This window comes from Callorhinus ursinus, unplaced genomic scaffold (assembly GCF_003265705.2).
Source record: "Callorhinus ursinus isolate GAN/ISIS: 27379988/994484 unplaced genomic scaffold, GSC_fseal_2.0 scaffold37, whole genome shotgun sequence".
Taxonomy (NCBI): domain Eukaryota; kingdom Metazoa; phylum Chordata; class Mammalia; order Carnivora; family Otariidae; genus Callorhinus; species Callorhinus ursinus.
This window is the reverse complement of record NW_027397099.1, coordinates 6,091,752-6,110,937: the sequence shown is the minus strand read 5'-3', so window position 1 is coordinate 6,110,937 and position 19,186 is coordinate 6,091,752. Positions and strand designations below refer to the sequence as shown.

Genomic DNA, 19,186 nt, shown 5'->3' with positions numbered 1-19,186 from the left:
CTTTAATGAGGACCTTCTTAAAGCTGGTCCAACTGGTGTTCAAGTCCCTGGACTGAAAAACAAGTTTATGAGCAGCAAGGTCACCTGATTCTGACCATGTGCATGCTGTTTACCCTGAGATGACAGGCCAGTGGCTGCCACAGCTCTGATGAATGCTGTGAAGACTCTACTATCCCTTTGAAGCCTACAGGGGCCCCTATGTGACTAAATGCCATAAAAAAAGAACCCTGAATGTGGCAAAAGTGTGAAAGGAGGGAAGTCACAAATGCCATAGGATAGTAGGGGAAATCCCATTCTGGACACTGAATTGTTAATGTAAACTTGTTACTTGTTTCCCTGACCTGTGAGGTATCTCATTACATAATCACTAAAGAGAAGTCTTGTTCTCTACCCGCAATGCACCTACTTGCCATCAAGGGCTGCTGCTTAGACCAAGCCATGCCCACAGTCAGGTAACAGAGGCAGCCCCACTATTCAACCCTCTGCAGCCCAGACCCATGCAGCTCAGCAGCTCACATCAGTCACAAGTGTCAGCCAGGAGACCTCGGACTCTGACCACAAGGAACAGCTCAGTGCTGGGGAAAAGAAGGTGGTAAGAAGGGGCTTACCCATCTCTTCCTTTGCTGACAATCTTCACCTCAAAGTAATAAATGCCACAGGCAGCAGGTATGGGGTGGGTGGCACGCACTGAGGCAGCATCTTTGTGATTTTTGCCATGACCTAGTAAGAGAGAGCAAGGAAGAAATTTCAGCAGAAAGAAATTCAGATAAAAGCCTCGTTCTTTTCTGCTCCATGGCAACTTCACCCCTTCATGGCCAGAGGAAGCCCTTACACTGTTTGAAGAATAACTAAACAACAACTGAGCAAACACATAAACCTCCCCACCTTTGACTCACCTCCTCCTGTGAATAGCAGCCCTGCCAGAGACACTTTCTCCCATACAAACTAAAGGAGGGTACAGGCAATGTGGATGCATCTGAGAGATTCCCAAGTGCTGCTGGCAGTCTCTCCAGAACACAGCGAGCCCACCTGGGAGATCAGGGGAGGAGGCAGCTCTGGGAGTCCACCCCCCTCAACTTTAGTAAAGAACTCCAAGCTCTGTCTGTGATATCTGGCAGGTGAGCAAGCCCATAGGCCTCTGGCTAATGGAGGGGATGTGACCACCCCCTTCTTCTGACACTCCCAAAACTAAGCAGTGATGAAAGGCCCAACTGGAATTGGAGCTATCCCAGGATAAGCAAGAAGGTCCTCGGGAGGAAGGTCCAGCCCAGTAGTGGGTTTGGACACCTGTTGCAGTTCTCTTGACATCGGGTGTCTCAGGACACAGCAGTCTAGGCAGTCGACCCTCGGCCTGGTCAGCCTCAAAACCTTGGACACCCCGCAGGGGCCAAGGCCTAACTCGGAGCACCCAGGACGGGTAAGGGACGTGATGGGGCAGGGGCCGGGCATCACAGCGCCCGGCAGATGCTCTGGTCTTCCCCTCCACCCCCCTGGGCCAAACAGGGCGATACCTTTGTAGTGGACGCGGAGGTTGCCCTGGGAGAGGCCGATGTAGTTGTACTTGTCCTTGGGGCTCCAAGAGCGAGGCAGTGGCGTCTCATGCTGGTTGACCGCGGGGTACAGGCGCTGAAGGCGCCGGCTCAGCTCCTGCTCCCCCGGGGACGGGAGCCCGCCCCCAGCGCCCCCGCCAGAGGAATCTCCAGCCTGCGGGCTCCCAGCTCCCGGGTCCGCCGTTGCCGCCGCCATCTTGGAGGGAGCTGCTATTGTGTCACTGGGGGCGGGGAGGAGCGGGACCAGATCCTCCCCGATCAGCCAATGGCCGACGAGCCTACCGAGGCCGCAGGGAAACCGAGTCCGAGTCCGACACCTCTCTTTGGACACTGCCACGCCTCGCCACATTTCGGACTCCATATCCCACAATGCAGAGCTCCCCAGAGGCGGGACAACCCGAGCTCGTACGGAACTTTGGAAGATGTAGTACAAATCTGTTCAGTCGTAAGCCTGTTTGGCGGAGACTTCGGGAAACTAAAAACTACAATTCCCGCTGGCAACGCGGCTCCAGGCCTTCAGTTCACCGCACTCCCCCATGGCCTCTGTTTATCCCCCCCGCCTCAGTTTTAATAGCTAGGGGCAAATCCACTGTAGTGATTGACTGAGAGAACCCTGCTCCTGGGTCCGAGGCCACCTTTGCTAATTAGCTTTCCTCCCAGCCTGCGGGCTCGGGGAGCGGGGGCGTGGCACAACCTTGACCCCGCCCCCGCCGCTGGGATGCTGGGGCCTGGTCGCCATAGCGACGGGCTGTACACTACCACAGCTTTCCCGGCCGCAGGTGCAGGCTGCTTGGCTGCGAGAGGGTCATGGCCTCCCCGAAGTCGCGGTGCTCCAGCTTCGCGACCACGTCGAGGTAGGCGCTGGCCAGACTGAGGGTGGAGAGGACGGTTTGACAACTTCCAGAAAGAGAAATGCCTCTGTCAATTTGTCCGGGGCTTCAGGCCCCACAGGATCGGTGGTGCAGAAACGGAATGAGGACTGACTTAGCCCCTGAGGACATTTCGCGCTAGCAAAAGGCCGGCGCACTTTATCATTAGTTAAGAGCCAGCATGGGGCGCCTGGGTGGCTCAGTTGGTTAAGCCACTGCCTTCGGCTCAGGTCATGATCCCAGAGTCCCGGGATCGAGTCCCGCATCGGGCTCCCTGCTCGGCAGGGAGTCTGCTTCTCCCTCTGACCCTATCCCCTCTGATGTGCTCTCTCTCTCTCTCATTCTCTCTCTCTCAAATAAATAAATAAAATCTTAAAAAAAAAAAGAGCCAGCATGTATTAAGCATATACTATGTGCCAAATGCTTTATATATGGCACATTTAACCTCGCAACTCTATGAGGTAGTAATATCTCCATTTTACAAATGAGTAGAAGCCTGGAGAGAGCATGTGTTTTACACGTTTATAAGTGGTGGAACTGGAATTTGAACCCAGCTACGTGAGACTTCTGAACCTGAGCTCTTAACCACAGGGTTAATAAACTGCCTCTTCACCCTTTGGTTTATGGTAAAAATGCTTGTCGAATTGCTGTCTATTCGGGGGTTGCAGCCTCTGGGCACTGCAAAATATGACAACAAGCTCTATTAGCCAGGAAAGCCACAACGTGTACATAATAAAACAAAAATTTGGGGCTTCTGAGTGGCTCAGGTGGTTGAGGATCTGCCTTCGGCTCAGGTCATGATCTCCCGGTCCTGGGATCTGCTCCAGGTGGGGCTCCCCGCTCAGTGGGGAGTCGGCTTCTCTCTCTCCCTCTGCCCCTCCCCCGCTCGTGCTCTCTTTCTATCTCGCTGTCTCTAATAAATAAAAATCTTTTTAAAAAATTTAAAATTTGGCTAAATATCTTTCTAGCTTTGGGAACCCAGAGAAGTCTCTTAAGTGCTGGGCCTCTGCTTCTTTATCTCAAACATGGGGATGATACAACCCACTTCACAAACATTGTTGGGAAAATTTAGGCAGAATAAGTGAAGCTGTCATCACAGCCTTTGCATATACTAAGCATTCAGTAAGTGTTTAATGAATGTGGTTTCTCCCTTTTACTCATTACCAGTGCAAAAACCTGATCTCACCTAAACTCTAATCCTTCAGGGTTTGCTGCCCCAACAAAGAAAGCCTACAAAAGTCAGGAGGGGCGCCTAGGTGGCTCATTCAGTTGAGCGTCTGACTCTTGATTTCGGCTCAGGTCATGATCTTGGGGTTGTGGGATCCAGCGCCACATCAGCTCTGTGCTGGGCATGGAGCCTGCTTAAGATTCTCTCGCTGTCCCTCCTCTCCTCCCTCTCTTAAAAAAAAAAGGAAATTATTTGCCAATTTAATTATTTTATCCAGAGCTAAAATAAATCTACAAGAACCATGCAGCAGGCTTGAGAAAGAGTGTCGTTACCCAGCGCAGGAATGATTTAGGAAACTGCAGTCACGTTTGAAAGGGATACGAAACAGATTCTGAAGAATAAATGCGCATCTGTTTTAAGAAGGAAGCAAAATGGGGGCACTTGGTTGGCTCAGTTGTGACTCTGTGACTTTTGATCTCCAGGTTGTGAGTTTGGGCCCCACATTGGGTGGTGTAGAGATTACTTATAAAATAAAATCTTTAGAGGGTCACATTGAGCTGTGAGGTGCTGCTGTGGTGTGTTTAGAATCAGCACCATGGCAGAAGACATCAAGACCAAAATCAAGAACTACCAGACTGCCCCTTTTGACAGTCGCTTCCCCAACCATAACCAGACCAGGAACTGCTGGCAGAACTACCTGGACTTCCACTGCTGTGAGAAGGCAATGACTGCTAAAGGGGGTGATGTCTCCGTGTGCGAATGGTACCGTCGTGTGTACAAGTCCCTCTGCCCCATATCCTGGGTATCAGCCTGGGACGACCGGCAGGCAGAAGACACATTTCCTGGGAAGATCTGAACTGGCTTCACCCACATCTCCTCTGTCCTCCCTCCTTCTCCCAGGGAGGTGAAGGGGGACCTGGGTGCATGGTGATCCCCACCCTGGGATTCTGAATCATGGCTTAACTAATAATAAATATTCATTGGAAAAGTGTAAGACTGCGTGTGTGTAAAAGAGCCAGGTGATCGGGCAAGAAGCTGTGGTGGGAATTAATACCTTGACCAGTAAGAGGGGCTTCAAGGTGACTGTTTTTTTCTGTTTTGTTTAAGTTTTATGTTATTAAACTGACCACCTTCTCTATACCAGACAATAGAGTGAGTGATACAAAACAGCCTCAAGCCCCTGGATGTGCTAAAATTTATCTGTGTGTTCCCCTTTATTATCTATACAATTTCAAAAAACTTCTCTTATGTAATTTTTGAACCACATGAAAATAGTATAATAAAAATTCCTATATACCCAAAGAAGAGGAAGAGGAAGGAGGAGAAGGAGAAGAAGAAGAAGAAGAAGGTAATTGCTGAGGCTGAATTTGGTAGCAGTACAAAATATCATTGATTCCTGTCCATATTCTTCACCAGTATTTAGTAATGTACATTGGACATTGGGCCAAGCTGTTTGCCTTGGAGGCACAGTATGTGTGTCCTCCTCCAGCTCCCCTTAGAGCAGGGCCAGGATGATGAAGGATAGGCTAGACCTTGTACTATAAATGTGTGAGCAGATCCTCTACAAGGGACCTTCAAATTGTGTATTTCCCAGGGTGCCCGGGTGGCTCCATCAGTTGAGCATCTGCCTCTGGCTTGGGTCATGATCCCAGAGTCCCAGGATTGAGTCCCAGGATCGAGTCCCAGGATCGAACCAGCATCGGGGCTCCTTGCTCAGCGGGGAGCCTGCTTCTCCCTCTGCCCCTCACTCTGCTCATGCTCTCTCTCTCTCTTTCAAATAAATAAATAAAATCTTTTTTAAAAATTGTGTATTTTTTTCCCTGAGGGAGGTTTCTGTTCCCCATTGGCTTTCTCCTTTCATCCTCACCTCCCTGCCACAGTAGCTTTGTAGATAGAACTCAGCAGCTTGATTTCACTCAATACCAGGACATATCCCCGTCAAACCCATTGCCTTACATCTGTTAGATGACTTGAGTTTTCTCCACCTTTAAAGTAGAAATATAGGGGGGGTTGCCCGGCTGGCTCCAGTCAGTAGGGCATGTGACTCTTGATCTTGGGGTTGTAAGTTTGAGCCCCACATTGGGTGTAAAGATTACTTAAAAATAAAATCTTTAAAAAAATAAAAGAGAGGGGCACCTGGAGGCGCCTGGGTGGCTCAATCCGTTAAGTGTCTGCCTTCAGCTCAGGTCATGATCCTGGAGTCCTGGAATTGAGTCCTCCATTGGGCTCCCTGCTCAGCTGGGAGCCTGCTTCTCCCTCTATCTGCCACTCCCCTGCTTGTGCTCTCTCTGTCTCTATCTTTCTCTGTCTCTCTCTCTCTCTGTCAAATAAATAAATAAAATCTTTTTAAAAATTTAAAAATACAGCGTAAAGTGTTAGAGGGGCACCTGGGTAACTCAGTTAAGCGACTGCCTTCAGTTCAAGTCATGGTCTCAGGATCGTGTGATGTCAGGCTCCCTGCTCAGCGGGGAGTCTGCTTCTCCCTCTGCCCCTCCCCCCACTCATGCTTGCTTGGGCACTCTCGCTCTCTCACTCTCTCTCAAATAAATAAAATCTTTTTTTTTTTTTTTTTAAAAAAAGACTTGTCTCGGGCACCTGGGTGGCTCAGTTGGTTAGGCGACTGCCTTCGGCTCAGGTCATGATCCTGGAGTTCCGGGATCAAGTCCCGCATCTGGCTCCCTGCTCAGCGGGGAGTCTGTTTCTCCCTCTGACCCTCCCTCCTCTCATGTGCTCTCTCTCTCTCTCATTCTCTCTCTCAAATAAATAAATAAAATCTTTAAAAAAAAAAAGACGTCTCCATTTCCTTATGAGCAAACTAGGCTGAGTTCCTCTTGGAACTCCAGATGTCAGCCCCCACGCCCTTAAGCCAATAAGTGCAGGTTGGGGACTCACACCCCAGCTCATGGACCCCAGGCCCTGTGCTTCTTGTCCTATAGCACCTGCCTTTGGTATCACACCCCCAGAATGTGTCAGAGTCACAAACATGAAACTCATCTGAACATTGAATGAAAGTGTAAGCCCACAGAGTTTTCTGGGCTCATGGTGAGGCTTTCCTGTCACTGCAGGAATTGGTGAGATTCTCAGCATGAGAAGGTTTCCGGGGAATGTTGGAAAATGTTTTGGACCCAGGGCCAGGAGCTTGTTGGCAGCATCTCTGGGAATCTGTAGGCAGTACTGGGAAGACCCAGAGCCTAGATCTGCAGCAGAGAGAAGAGGCCATGTCTTGTAGATCTGGGAAGGGTGGGGGTGCTCTCCCCACTCAGGGCTCTGTCACCTACCACTGTCTTCCCCTTTTCTGTGCAGAACACACATGCGGACTTCAGGATGGACCATAGATGACTCCTTCCTCACAGAAACCAAGAACACCCAGAATCGCAAGCTTTCTCAGAAACGGAAGACACTGGTTAGTGCCAATGTCTTGTTGGAAACCCAAATTTCAGCTCTTGGACCCTATCTGCCTCCCTCTCTGCAACCCAAAAGCACCATGCATCTGAAACATGCCTCCTAGAGTGGCTTCTCCCCAGTTAAGGGAGTGTGGCTCACAGAAGCCAGGTCCATCAAGCTCTGAGGTAGGGGTGTGCACACTGGCTGGACCTCATCTGAAAAGTCCTTCCAGACCTCCCCTGGCAGAGAGAGAAGCAGCTGCTGTCCATGGACACCCTTACCCTGCAACTCAGCATTCTGGAGTGGACCTCATTTTTTCATTCAGCCTAATGTATTCCAGACATTGTGCTAGGTGCTGGGATGCTCACACCAGATCTGCCAGGATCCTTCAGGGCTATCACTGTATCTTTTTTTCTGTATGGCCTTGGTTCCTGATAGTATACTTGAGTGGTGGGCATATGTTGAGAGCTCCATAATGCTGTGAGTATATATGTGAAGGCAGGAGTAAAGGGATGTTCCCCCCTCGTTTGCTGGCTCTGGGTTGGAAGTAGAGACGCTACTAGTCTCAGGAAATGTCCTTCCTCCAGTCCTGTTCTTTTAAGTTTTTATATAACAATGAATGCTGTCTCTATCTTGGGGCACCTGGCTGGCTCAGTCGGTAGAGCATGTGACTCTTGATCTCTGGGTGGTGAGTTCAACCCCCACATGGGGTGTAGAGCTTACTTTTTAAAAAAATGAATGCTGTCTCATTAAGTACTTTTAGGTTTTTGTTGATATGATCATAGGATTAGCAAACAGCCATTATGGGAATCAGATGAAAAAGCACATTTTATTTTTTTTGAAAAAACAGTTTAGCAGACTTCTAACTCCAGCTCACAGTGGAGCATTATGGACTGTGTGGTGGTTTTCTTTGTGTGTGTCCTGTATGGGTAATTTAGGGACACATGGGCCCCACACATTGTTAGGATGGAGACTCCCAAAATGGTGATCCCGACTCCAGAGAGGGAAAGGGGGTCAGCGTGGACTCTTCGTGGAGACCAAGCGCAGCCACGGCTCCAGAACGCCGGATGACTCGGGGTACATGCTCCCCACTCCACTCAGCTGCCACCCACTCCATGTAGCTGGGTTCCAGCTCTTTCGTGCAGCGGCAACACCGCCACTCTTCACCACTAGGGGGCATTGTTCTCTCCCACCGACCTGCAACTCTTCCCCACCCTCCACCCCTGCCCCGCCCTATGGCCGCCCTTCCCGTTCCCACCTGCAGGGAGTAGCAGAGAGCATGGAGCGCCGGGGAACACCTCTTTCCACCCATCTCCTGGTGGAGCCCTGCTGGTAATGATAGCTAAGACCTGGAAGCCGCACCTGCCCAGGAATCAGTGTAGGGCGACCACATTTTCTCTCCACAGAAACGGCAGACAGAACGCAAGGATTGGCCTTTTGAAAGTCTGAAAAATGTATTAATTCACTAGGGTCAGGCGCTTGTTTGTCACATTCCCCGGTGTCTTTCAGGGTTACTTGGTACTTTTATAAAAATCACATCCCTCCCCCCCAAAAAATCACATCAATTTTGACCAATTTCAAAAACATTTTTTTTCTGGCCTGATGTTTAACAGTTTGATTTCTCTCGTTTTTCCAATTTGTCTATTTATACTTTTATTTATTTTTTTAAAGATTTTATTTACTTACTTGAGAGAGAGACAGAGATAGAGATAGCGAGAGAGAGCACAAGTGGGGAGAAGAGGGAGAGGCAGGCTCCTGCTAAGCAGGGAGCCCAACGTGGGGCTCGATCCCCGGACCCTGGGATCGTGACCTGAGCCGAAAGTAGATGCTTAACTGCCTGAGCCACCCAGGCACCCCATCTTTGTTTTTTGTTGTTGTTTTAATTTGAGAGACAGCGCACAAGTGGGGAGGGGAGCAGAGAGAGGGACAAGCAGACTCTGTGTTGAGCGCAGAGCCTGGGACAAGGCAAGGGGCTGGGGGCTGGAGGCTCAAACCCACCACCCTGAGATCATGACCTGAGCTGAAATCAAGAGTGGGGCACTTAACTGACTGAGCCATCCAGGCGCCCCCATAGCTCTTTTCAAACAGAAAGAAAACTTAAGTCTTTCTTTCCTAAGAGCAAAAGTATTTTATTTTATTTTTTTATTTTTATTTTTTAAAGATTTTATTTATTTATTTGAGAGAGAGAATGAGAGATAGAGAGCACGAGACAGAAGAGGATCAGAGGGAGAAGCAGACTCCCCGCTGAACAGGGAGCCTGATGCGGGCCTCGATCCCGGGACTCCAGGATCATGACGTGAGCCGAAGGCAGTCGCTTAACCGACTGAGCCACCCAGGCACCCACAGCAAAAGTATTTTAACCAATTAAAATAAATATCGGGGCGGGCGCCTGTGTGGCTCAGTCGGTGAAGCGTCCGCCTTCAGCTCCGGTCATGTTCCCGGACTCCTGGGATCGAGCCCCGCATCGGGCGCCCTACTCAGCGGGAAGCCTGCTTCTCCCTCTCCCTCTGCCTGCCGCTCCTGCTTGTTGTGTTCTCCTCTCTTTGTCAAATAACTAAAATCTTTAAAAAAAATCTTTAATAAATAAATAAATACATACATTCCAGGGCACCTGGCAGTTGCAGTCAGTAGAGCATACGACTTTTAATCTCAGGATTGGAGCCCCACATTGGGGGGTAGATATTACTTAAAAAATAATTAAAAGGGTGCCTGGGTGGCTCAGTCCATTAAGCACCTTACTCTTATCAGAGCTCAGGTCTTGATCTTAGGTCACGTGGAGCCTACTTAAAATTAAATAAATAATTTAAAAATTGTTTTAAATTAAAATAAATAAAATAAATACCTTGTGAACGCTGCTCTGATCATGTCCCAAACATTTTGAACATGTAATTTTAACATTCTTTTTTTTTAAGGTTTATTTATTTTTAGTAATTTCTTTTTTTAAACTCTTTTTTTTTAAGATTTTATTTATTTATTTATTCATGACAGAGAGAGAGAGAGAGAGAGAGAGAGAGAGAGAGAGAGAGAGAGAAGCAGAGGGAGAAACAGTCTCCCAAGGAGCAGGAGCCCGATGCGGGACTCGATCCCAGGACCCTGGGATCACGACCTGAGCCGAAGGCAGACGCTTAACCATCTGAGCCACCCAGGTGCCCTATTTTTAGTAATTTCTACACCCAACCTGGGACCCAAACTTACAACCCTGATATCAAGAGTCCCATGCTCCTCCAACTGAGCCAGCCAGATGCCCCCAACATTATTTCTATAACATGTTGTATTCTAAGAAGTTAATGGGTCAAGAAAAATAGAAATTTCTTGTTCAATTTCGAAATAGTTAAGGGCCATGGAGGGGGCTCTAATATTGAATTAAACATTGAACTCTAATTCAATTTTCTTTTCTTTTCTTTCTTTATTAAATATTTTATTTTTAAGTAATCTCTACACCCCAACGTGGTGCCGAGATCAGGAGTCGCAGGCTCTACCAATTGAGCCAGCCAGGCGCCCCCAATTTTCTTTTTTTTTTTAAAGATTTTATTTATTTATTTGACAGAGAGAGACACAGCGAGAGAGGGAACACAAGCAGGGGGAGTGGGAGAGGGAGAAGCAAGCTTCCTGCTGAGCAGGGAGCCCGATGCGGGGCTCGATCCCAGGACCCTGGGATCATGACCTGAGCTGAAGGCAGATGCTTAACGACTGAGCCACCCAGGCGCCCCCCCAATTTCTTTTTAAATTGGATAGTAATCTACTTGCATTGTAGAAAATTTTGAAAAATGTTCAATTACAGAAAAATAAGCACCTAATGGCCTATCATAGAGGATAATAATTACTGATAACATCTTAGATTATTTTTTCTGTCTTCTGGACATCCGTTTTGTTTTTTGGTTGTTTTAAGATTTTATTTATTTATTTAATTGACAGAGAGAGACACAGAGTGAGAAGAAACACAAGCAGGGGGAGTGGGAGAGGGAGAAGCAGGCTTCTAGCCAAGCAGGGACCTTGATGTGGTGTTCGATCCCAGGACCCTGGGATCATGACTTGAGCCGAAGGCAGTTGCTTAACCAACTGAGCCACCCATATGCCCCGGACATCCGTTTTTACCTACTTGTGCTTATTCCCTAATTTCAGGCTTTACTTAACCCTTAGAGATATATCATTAGCATATTTCTATGTTAAGCCTTTATGTAATCATTTCATGACTGCTTTTAATTTTAGATACTTAATTAGAGTTTTCTAATTTCTAGACATTTAGGAATTTTCTAATTTTTTCACAGTTATAAGGCGGTAAGGACTGCCCCTTCTGCCTAAAGCTCCTGCTCCATCTCTGTCTCCCTCTACACTGACCACCTCAGGCCTCAGCCTCAGGCGGCCTGCTGTCCTTGGGCATTCACCTCTATTCATAGCTCTTTAAAGATTTTTTTTTTAATTTTTTAATTTTTTTTTTCTTGACAGAGAAAGACACAGCGAGAGAGGGAACACAAGCAGGGCGAGTGGGAGAGGGAGAAGAAGACCTCCCGCCGAGCAGGGAGCCCAATGCAGGGCTCGATCCCAGGACCCTGGGACCACGACCCAAGCCGAAGGCAGACGCCCAACAACTGGGCCACCCAGGTGCCCCTATTCATAGCTCTTTAAAACACGTGCTGTTTCCCTGAGGTTTTGGTGCTACCCAGGATGTCTTTGTGCCCCACCTCTAACCCTACGACACACACCCTCTCCCACACGACCTCAGCTCCTCTTATATACTCATTCAAGCTTTACTGAATGAACATCACAGACATCACCACCTCCTACAAGATGATTAGCTTCCCCTGGTCCCCTGGTCCCTTCTAGTCAGGGTTTGTCCCCTCCTGGTAATCTGCATTGGCTTTAGTCACTACCTGCTGATTTGTGATTATCAGTTCGCTTGTCACCCCACCTCCATCATACCCCTAGCTTCCCTCATGTCCCTAGAACCCAACAGGGGTTCAAGAATGTACTATGGCCCCAGGAATATCTGATGAACAAATGGATGACTGAATGGATGAACTACAGAAGTGAGCTTCGCTGGGTCAGAAGCTCATTTTTTTCCCCTTAAGTTTTGAGTATTTCATGAAAAGGTTAAAAAACCAGCCCATGGGGCTCCTGGGTGGCTTAGTCATTAAGCGTCTTCCTTCGGCTCAGGTCATGATCCCAGGGTCCTGGGATCGAGCCCTGCATTGGGCTCCGTGCTCAGCAGGGAACTTGCTTCTCCCTCTCTTCCCCACTTGTGCTCTCTCTCGCTATCTCTGTCACTTCTCCATCTCTCTCTCTCAAATAAATAAATAAAATCTTTAAAAAAATAAAACAGCCCATACATATTAACTGCTTCTACTCCCTACCCCTGCTCAAGGTTCAAAATGAGATCCCACTGCTTCAGGGCACTCCCACCTGTCTTCCCCCAACTCAGGGGTTACAGCTTAGTCTCCTCCTAGGGTCCACAGCTCCCCATGCTGCATCTCTGCAGTCCTATATGTGTGTTAGTCCAGGCATGAGGCTGGGCCTGCCCTCCTCTATCTATCTCTGTCGCTGGACTGTGCTGTGGAGCAAGGGCTGGTACATATCAGGACTCACATCTGTTTTCATACATGCAATACTCACTGACATACAGAAGAGAAGAATAGCTCACCTTTACTGAATTCCAAGGAGGTGTCTGAGTCTGTGTAAACCAACTTCATGTTTTCTCACTGCACCCTCACATTAATACAGTGCAATGGAAACTAAAACCATCCCCATTTTACAAATGCAGAGACTGAAGTTCAGAGAAGTTAAGCCTGTGGTCACACAGCCAATAAGGGATATCTGGCTTTTTAACCTAAACTCTACCTCTAGGGCCCATAGTCTTAATTATGAACCATATTAAGAAATGCTAGGGAGGGGTACCTGGCTGGCTCAGTTGGTAGGGCATGCGACTCTTGATCTCAGGGCCATGAGTTCAAGCTCCATGTTGGGTGTGGAGCCTGCTTAAAAAAGAGAGAGAGAGAGATGTTGGGGAAAAAATCAAGAGTAGAGGGAGGTGGGGTGCCTGGGTGGCTCAGTTGGTTAAGCGGTTAAGTGTCTGACTCTTGGTTTCAGCTCAGGTCATGATCTCAGGGTCTTGGGATTGAGCCCTGCATCTGGCTCCACACTTGGTGTGGCACCTGCTCAAAATTCTCTCTCCCTTTCCCTCCTCCTCTGACCCTCCCCTGTGTGTACGTACTCTTTCTCTCGCTCTCAAATAAATAAATAAATAAATAAATAAAATCTTAAAAAAAAAAAAGAGTAGGGGCTCCTAGGTGGCTCAGTTGGTCAAGCTTCCAACTCTTCATTCTAGCTCAGGTCATGATCTCGGGGTCGTGGGATCGAGCCCCATGTGGGCTCTGCACTCAGCGAGGGTCTGCTTGACATTCTCTCCATGTGCCCTCCCTATGCTTGCACATGCATGTGTGCTCTCTCCCCACCACCACCTCAAATAAATCAATCTCAAAAAAAAAAAAAAAGTAGAAGGAGGAAGATGGAGAGGAGCATCAGGAAAGGGAGCAGTGTTACCATGGTAACCCCACCTGTCTCTTCCTGCAGTCCTGTCAGTTCTCCAGTGGTGACCAACTATCCCCATGGCCCACATACACCAGTGGTCAGACCATTCTGCATAATCGAAAGCCCTGTTCATATGATTATCGGAAACGAGCAGGGTAAGCTAGGGTGAGCCCCGTGGTGGATGGGCTGGTAACAGACCCAGCATTGGACCCAGAGACAGCACAGGGGTGTGTGCTGCCCCAGATTAATGATGCAAGAGCACTGTGGGGTGCCCATCACATCTCATCCCGCCATCCCCTGCAGTAGCTGGCTGAAGCAGCCCCTGGGCATTACTAAGCCGAGGTACCTGGAGCGGCTAGAGAACTACCTACGCAAGGAGCTCCTCCTGCTGGACCTGAGCACAGATTCTACCCAGGAGCTGAGGCTGCAGGTTAGAACCACAGAATAACTGTGGGGAGGGTGGGAGGACAGGTGGGAGGAAACCTTACTCACTAGGACTGAGCACTTCAGACTTCAGGAGAGACCAGCCTCTCTCAGCTCTTTGGGGTCCCCATTCCTGGTAGGGGAAACATGTTCTATGACAAAGTTAGTGAGCAGGCAAACCTCTCCTGAGGTTTGATTTTCCACACCTGAGTCAGGTAGTAGACTGGATGCTGTCTCCAGTCCCTTCAGCTCTGTGATCAGTGCCTTGCATGGGTTGTTGGACATCAGTCAATGGAGCCTGAATCCTGGCAGTTGGGCAAGAAGGGGTCATGCAGGGTTCACCAGCCTAGGGATGACAGACCCAAGCTTGAGGAACTCAGCCCAGATACATAGAAAAACCTAGATGCACATTAGATTCTAATACATATTAAGGAGGGAATCACCAAATTCATGCTCAGACAGGGATGATGACAGGGAATCCCTCACTTCCCACTTAGTCACTGAAAGAAGCATTTGCTGAGCATCATCTCTTTGCCAGGACCTGAATGGGGCCTTGAATACAATCTCACAGGCTGAAGGTACTTCATCAAGGAAGCAGAACTTCAGAGAAGGCATATAGCTATGAAGTGGTGGGGCTGGGATACGAACTCAGGGCTGATTCCAGAGCCTATGCTAATTCCAGTACATAATGCTGCCTCCAAAAACTTCTGTGTCCAAATGGAACAGGAAATGACACTTCTATTTGGTCAGAATACAAGGCTAGAACATTTGATCTCCTCCTGCCTCCACAGGTCTATAAGATAGCAAGAGGTGAGAGGCCAACTGAGGCACAGTGCCTGGAGAAGGTTGGCTGCCTGGAGAGCCAGAGTGGGGTGGCCCTGACCCAGGTCATCTGCCAGGCTTCAGAGATAGTATCAGGAGAGACCTCCAGAAAATTGTTGAGAGGGACAGAGCTGCCCCTCAGCTTCCTGGCACTGAGAGACCCAGGTGGTGCCCTGGGACATTTATTTGAATATGGGTCACCTGGCAGCTTCTTGCCACAATACTTCTAAGCTTAAGAGAGTGGCAGCCATAGGCCAGGAGGTGACAGGTCCCCTTTTCTTGCCAGCCTTACAGAGAAATCTTTGAGTTCTTCATAGAGGACTTTAAAACGTACAAGCCATTGCTATCCTCCATCAAGAATGCGTATGAGGTGATGCTGGGTAAGACTGCAGCTTCTGTGCCTGGATCCAGTCTGGAAGGCATGGAGAGGATCCTACTCTGACCTTCTGGGGCTGCGCAGAAGTATTGGGGCAACTACTAACTGGGCCTTGAGGTCACCAGGCCTTGCTCAGCTTTTTTGCTTACACTGTCCTGTGTGATAGAGCACCTGACTACCTCCTGTCCTTGGGAAACATGGTAAAGTAGTATCTGTAGGAAAGGAAGCAACTTTACTATTGAGAGTGAAGCCCAGGAGGGAGTGAGTACCTCCGGGAAATGATGAGCCTCCCCAACCAGGTACGGGAGGTGCTGGGCATGGTACAGCTGCAGGACTAAAGGCTATAGGGAGAAAGGGCATTGATGAAACCCCAGCCAGACTCTGTCTCTGGTTTAAAAGCAAATGTAGGAAGGCCTTAAACAGGGGTGATGCTTTGAACAAGGCAAGCATAGACACCTGGAGTTTGCAAAAGACATAGCCCCTCACTGTGACCTTAGGATCAGTGTCTCCTGACTCTTTGTTCTCTATGGTCCCAAAGGGACTCTCCCACCTGTCCCTGCTTAGCCCACCAGAGGGAGAAGATTCGGGCTCTGGAGCCCCTGAAGGCCAAGCTTGTCACTGTGAATGAGGACTGCAATGAGAGGATCCTGGCCATGCGGGCTGAGGAGAGATATGAAATCTCCATGCTGAAGAGAGAGAAGATGAATTTGCTAAAACTCATTGACAAAAAGAATGAGGAGAAAATCTCATTGCAGAGTGAGGTGAATGGGAGTAGTGTGGTGACCAACTCTCTGAATTCCTGCTCCCCCACCCTAGGGATGATCTGAGGTCTTGGTCACTAAGGTGTCTCCTTAACTCTCCACCCTTCTGCCTGGATTGATATATTGAGCCACCACCTTGTCTCCTCCTTCCACCTTTTCTGTTTCCAGGCCCTGATGGGCCACTCAGCACCCATCCCATCCCCTTTGATGGCTAGCTATGTACAGGCCCCGACCACACAGCAACCTTCCCAACAGGTATCCAAACTGAGAAAGAATTTGGCAGAAGAGTACCTGCGCTACCTCAGTGAGCGAGATGCCCGCAAGATCCTCATTGCAGACCTGAATGAGCTGCGGTACCAGAGGGAGGACATGTCACTAGCCCAGTCCCCAGGTAAGCCTGAGGTGGGTTTCTTTCCCCTGAGGAGGTGCTAGAGAGGAGTCTTGCCACTCATTCCCATTTGTTCAACTCTCTTAATATCTGTTTGTTCCATCCCCATTCACAAAGTGGGGATGTTCCTGCTGCTGCCTGGGTCTATTTATCTTTTGAGTTGGACTGAGAGTCATAGACTCATTGTTTAAGTAGGAAACAATTATTGTCTGCTGAGGCAGCCTAGACTCCCTCAGAGCAGGACAGGCCTGGTACCCCATGTCCTCGGCTTCTCTATTTAAGCCTGAAGTTCTAAGCTGTTAGTGCTGTGGGAAAGACCCAGGGGTTCCCAATCAAGGAGAGAAGGACCTAGGACCAGGCCCTGAGGAACACTCTAAACCTGCCCTGGGCTATAGGCCCTAGAGCCAGGGTGATGCAAACTGGCGGGTACTCTGGCAGGCATCTGGGGGGAGGACCCTGTGAAGTTAACACTGGCTCTGAAGATGGCCCGGCAAGACCTGACCCGCACGCAGATGGAACTCAACACCATGAAGGCCAACTTTGGAGATGTGGTGCCCAGGAGGGACTTTGAAATGCAAGAGAAAACCAACAAAGAACTGCAGGAGCAGGTACAGGTACTGATGGGTGGGCAGGGCAGGGCAGGGCCATGCAGGTAGGTAGCAAGGATCAATCATCTTGTCCACAGCTGGACAGCCTGAGAGGTGACTATGAAGAGGTCTGCAAGGAGCACGAGATACTGCTGCAGTTGCATATGACCACACTGAAGGAGCGGGACCAGTTTCATTCTGAGCTCCAGGAGATCCAGCGCACCTCTACACCACGGCCTGACTGGAGCAAGTGCGAAGGTAATGATGGCCACTGTGCTCCCAGGGACTGCTCAAGGATGTGGTTTGGACTCCAGCTCCCTCTCTGCACCTGCAGATGTGGTGGCTGGGGGCCCAGATCGCTGGCAAATGCTGGCTGAGGGCAAGAACAGTGACCAGCTGGTGGATGTGCTCCTGGAGGAGATTGGCGAGGGGCTGCTCCGGGAGAAAGACTTCTTTCCTGCTCTGGTAGGGGTCCCTGGGCTCGGAAGGCTTGGGGCCAGAGTCAGAACAGCCAGACCTTGCTAAGACTTGAGGTTCTGGGGAAACCATCTGGGGCTCTGCCTGGGCCCCGAGATGAACTGACACTCTCCCTTCCAGGGCTATGGGGAAGACATCCCTCCCTTGCTTCGATTTGATGGCCTTGTGGAGAACAAGAAACCAACCAAGAAGGATGTGGTAAACCTCCTCAAGGATGCCTGGAAGCTACGTCTTGTTGAGGAGCAGGTCAGATCTCATGGGCCATTTTGGCTTGGTGTGGCCTCCAGAGTCTTCCAGGAGGTTCCATTGGGGTGTTAGGGAGAAGGGCCAACCCACCATGGGGTAGGCTTACCAAACATTCATTTCCCACCCTGCAGAAAGAGAAATTCCCAGATTTCTTCTTCAGTTTCCTGGAGCATCGCTTTGGACCTGGTGAAGCCATGGCCTGGGCTTACACCATTTTTGAAAATATTAAGCTCTTCCGGTCTAATGAGGTCATGAGTCAGTTCTATGCAGTCTTGATGGGAAAGGTGAGGTTGGGCCTGGCCCTCCCTTTGTCCCTGGCATAGGCCAGCTCTATCCCTACCACTCCAGGAAGCAGCAAGTTAGTCAATGCTTCCTTCCCTGTAGAGGAGTGAGAGTGTATACATCAAGCAGAAGGAGACAGTGGCACAGCTGCTGAAGGAGATGACAAATGCCGACAGTCAGAATGAGGGGCTGATAACCATGGAGAACTTAAGGTGAGAGGCTGGTCTAGCCACCCCAAACTCCTGTCCAACATTTCATCTGGCCAGGCTCCCAGATGTGCAGGGGAAAGTGGAGCCTGGCAGGAAGGCCTCACAGCCTCAGCACTTGTCCTTTTTGAGCACTAGTGGGGCTGGCAAAGGGGTACAGGAAGATGGGTGAGCAGGCCTCAGCCAGGCCTGTTGGCCCTTGTGTCTCCCACAGCACTGTCCTCAAGAGCACCTTCCCCTTCAAGAAGGAAGAGAAAATTCAGGAGTTGATGGAGGCAGGAGGCTGGCATCCCAACAGCAGCAATGCAGACTTGATCAACTATCCCTCGTTATTTATAGAGGTACCCACCTCTATATGTGTATGTGGTGGGCGGGGGTTGTCCAGGAACTTGCCCAGCTTTGCCCTAGCCTCTGCTGGACCCCAACCAACATGTTCTCACCCTGCCTTGTGGCCCCTCCCAGGATGAAGAGGGCCAGAGTATGCCCTTTGTACAAAAGCTGTGGGAACAGTACGTGGATGAAAAGGATGAGTATTTACAGGAACTAAAACAGGAGCTGGGCCTGGAACTGTGAGTACCTCCTGAGGCCCTTAGGCCCACTTAGCCATAGGCAAGTCCCTATGCCACAGGGTGGCATCTCAAGGCCTTGGATCTCCCTGTGTACTGAGCTTGCCACTGGGCACTATATACTGCTCAAGCTCAGCAGAGGGCACCTTGGCATCTGGGGTGCAGAAAGGAGTCAAGGCCTATCTCTCTTTCTTTGTGCGGTAGCCGTGATGAGGTAACCCTACCCAAGGTACGTGAAGCCCTGATGAACATCGATCCCGGCCTGGACAAGCAGACCCTAAATGGCTACTTGAGTGGGGCCTTCCAGGTCCCCAGGACAGAATTGCCTGAGGAGGGTGAAGAGAAGGAAGATGGCATTGTGGTACAGCTCAAGATTGCCCTGGAACGGCTTCAGATGACTGACATCAGGCGCATGGGGTCTCGAGAGCAGGAGCCTGCAAGCTAGGGCCACTGTGGGCAGACTTAGTGCTCCAGTGCTGCTAACCTCTGACTTTTAATATAAAATTATTTGTCTGAACCTATTCTCCAGGTTATGCTGGGGAGTTGAGGGGAGGGA

General features: G+C 49.5%; 3 protein-coding genes across 5 annotated transcripts in view; 2 read left to right on the top strand and 1 right to left on the bottom strand.

The window, feature by feature from the left end:
• RANBP10 (RAN binding protein 10) overlaps positions 1-1,783 on the bottom strand; it is a 67,329-nt gene extending 65,546 nt beyond the window's left edge. Inside the window, exons 1-2 of the mRNA XM_025888920.2 lie at positions 1,512-1,783; positions 609-720 (exon numbers count right to left, since the gene is read on the bottom strand). Coding sequence (XP_025744705.1) covers positions 609-720; positions 1,512-1,746 — 347 coding nt within the window. The 5' untranslated portion in view covers positions 1,747-1,783. The remainder of the gene's footprint in view (positions 1-608; positions 721-1,511) is intronic.
• Positions 1,784-2,275: 492 nt separating this feature from the next.
• TSNAXIP1 (translin associated factor X interacting protein 1) lies at positions 2,276-19,134 on the top strand. Of its 3 annotated transcripts, none has more exons than XM_073879988.1 (16): positions 2,276-2,404; positions 6,891-6,990; positions 13,539-13,651; positions 13,803-13,926; positions 15,028-15,121; positions 15,682-15,878; positions 16,134-16,269; positions 16,705-16,874; positions 16,952-17,111; positions 17,188-17,318; positions 17,451-17,576; positions 17,708-17,860; positions 17,961-18,070; positions 18,279-18,405; positions 18,527-18,633; positions 18,835-19,134. In XM_073879988.1, exons 1-16 carry the CDS (start codon positions 2,358-2,360, stop codon positions 19,073-19,075), a joined length of 2,136 nt encoding a protein of 711 aa, XP_073736089.1. In that variant the 5' UTR covers positions 2,276-2,357; the 3' UTR covers positions 19,076-19,134. The 3 variants fall into 3 exon arrangements, with proteins under 3 accessions (XP_073736089.1, XP_025744731.1, XP_073736090.1); XM_025888946.2 differs by having other exon boundaries at positions 13,800-13,926; XM_073879989.1 differs by lacking the exons at positions 2,276-2,404; positions 6,891-6,990 and adding an exon at positions 11,421-11,573 and having other exon boundaries at positions 13,800-13,926.
• Positions 4,136-4,588, top strand: LOC112836946 (cytochrome c oxidase subunit 6B1-like). The gene has a single exon (XM_025888947.2). The coding sequence runs from the start codon at positions 4,183-4,185 to the stop codon at positions 4,441-4,443; it is 261 nt and encodes an 86-aa protein (XP_025744732.1). The 5' UTR covers positions 4,136-4,182; the 3' UTR covers positions 4,444-4,588.
• Positions 19,135-19,186: the final 52 nt, after the last annotated feature.

Bases quoted from the DNA above. Each gene is read 5' to 3' on its own strand.
- TSNAXIP1 (XM_025888946.2), top strand. From the start codon at position 2,358: ATGGCCTCCCCGAAGTCGCGGTGCTCCAGCTTCGCGACCACGTCGAG. The intron at 15,879-16,133 runs GTGAATGGGAGT...CCTTCCCAACAG, and splicing joins AAATCTCATTGCAGAGTGAG to GTATCCAAACTGAGAAAGAA. The intron at 16,875-16,951 runs GTACAGGTACTG...TCTTGTCCACAG, and splicing joins ACAAAGAACTGCAGGAGCAG to CTGGACAGCCTGAGAGGTGA.
- LOC112836946 (XM_025888947.2), top strand. From the start codon at position 4,183: ATGGCAGAAGACATCAAGACCAAAATCAAGAACTACCAGACTGCCCCT.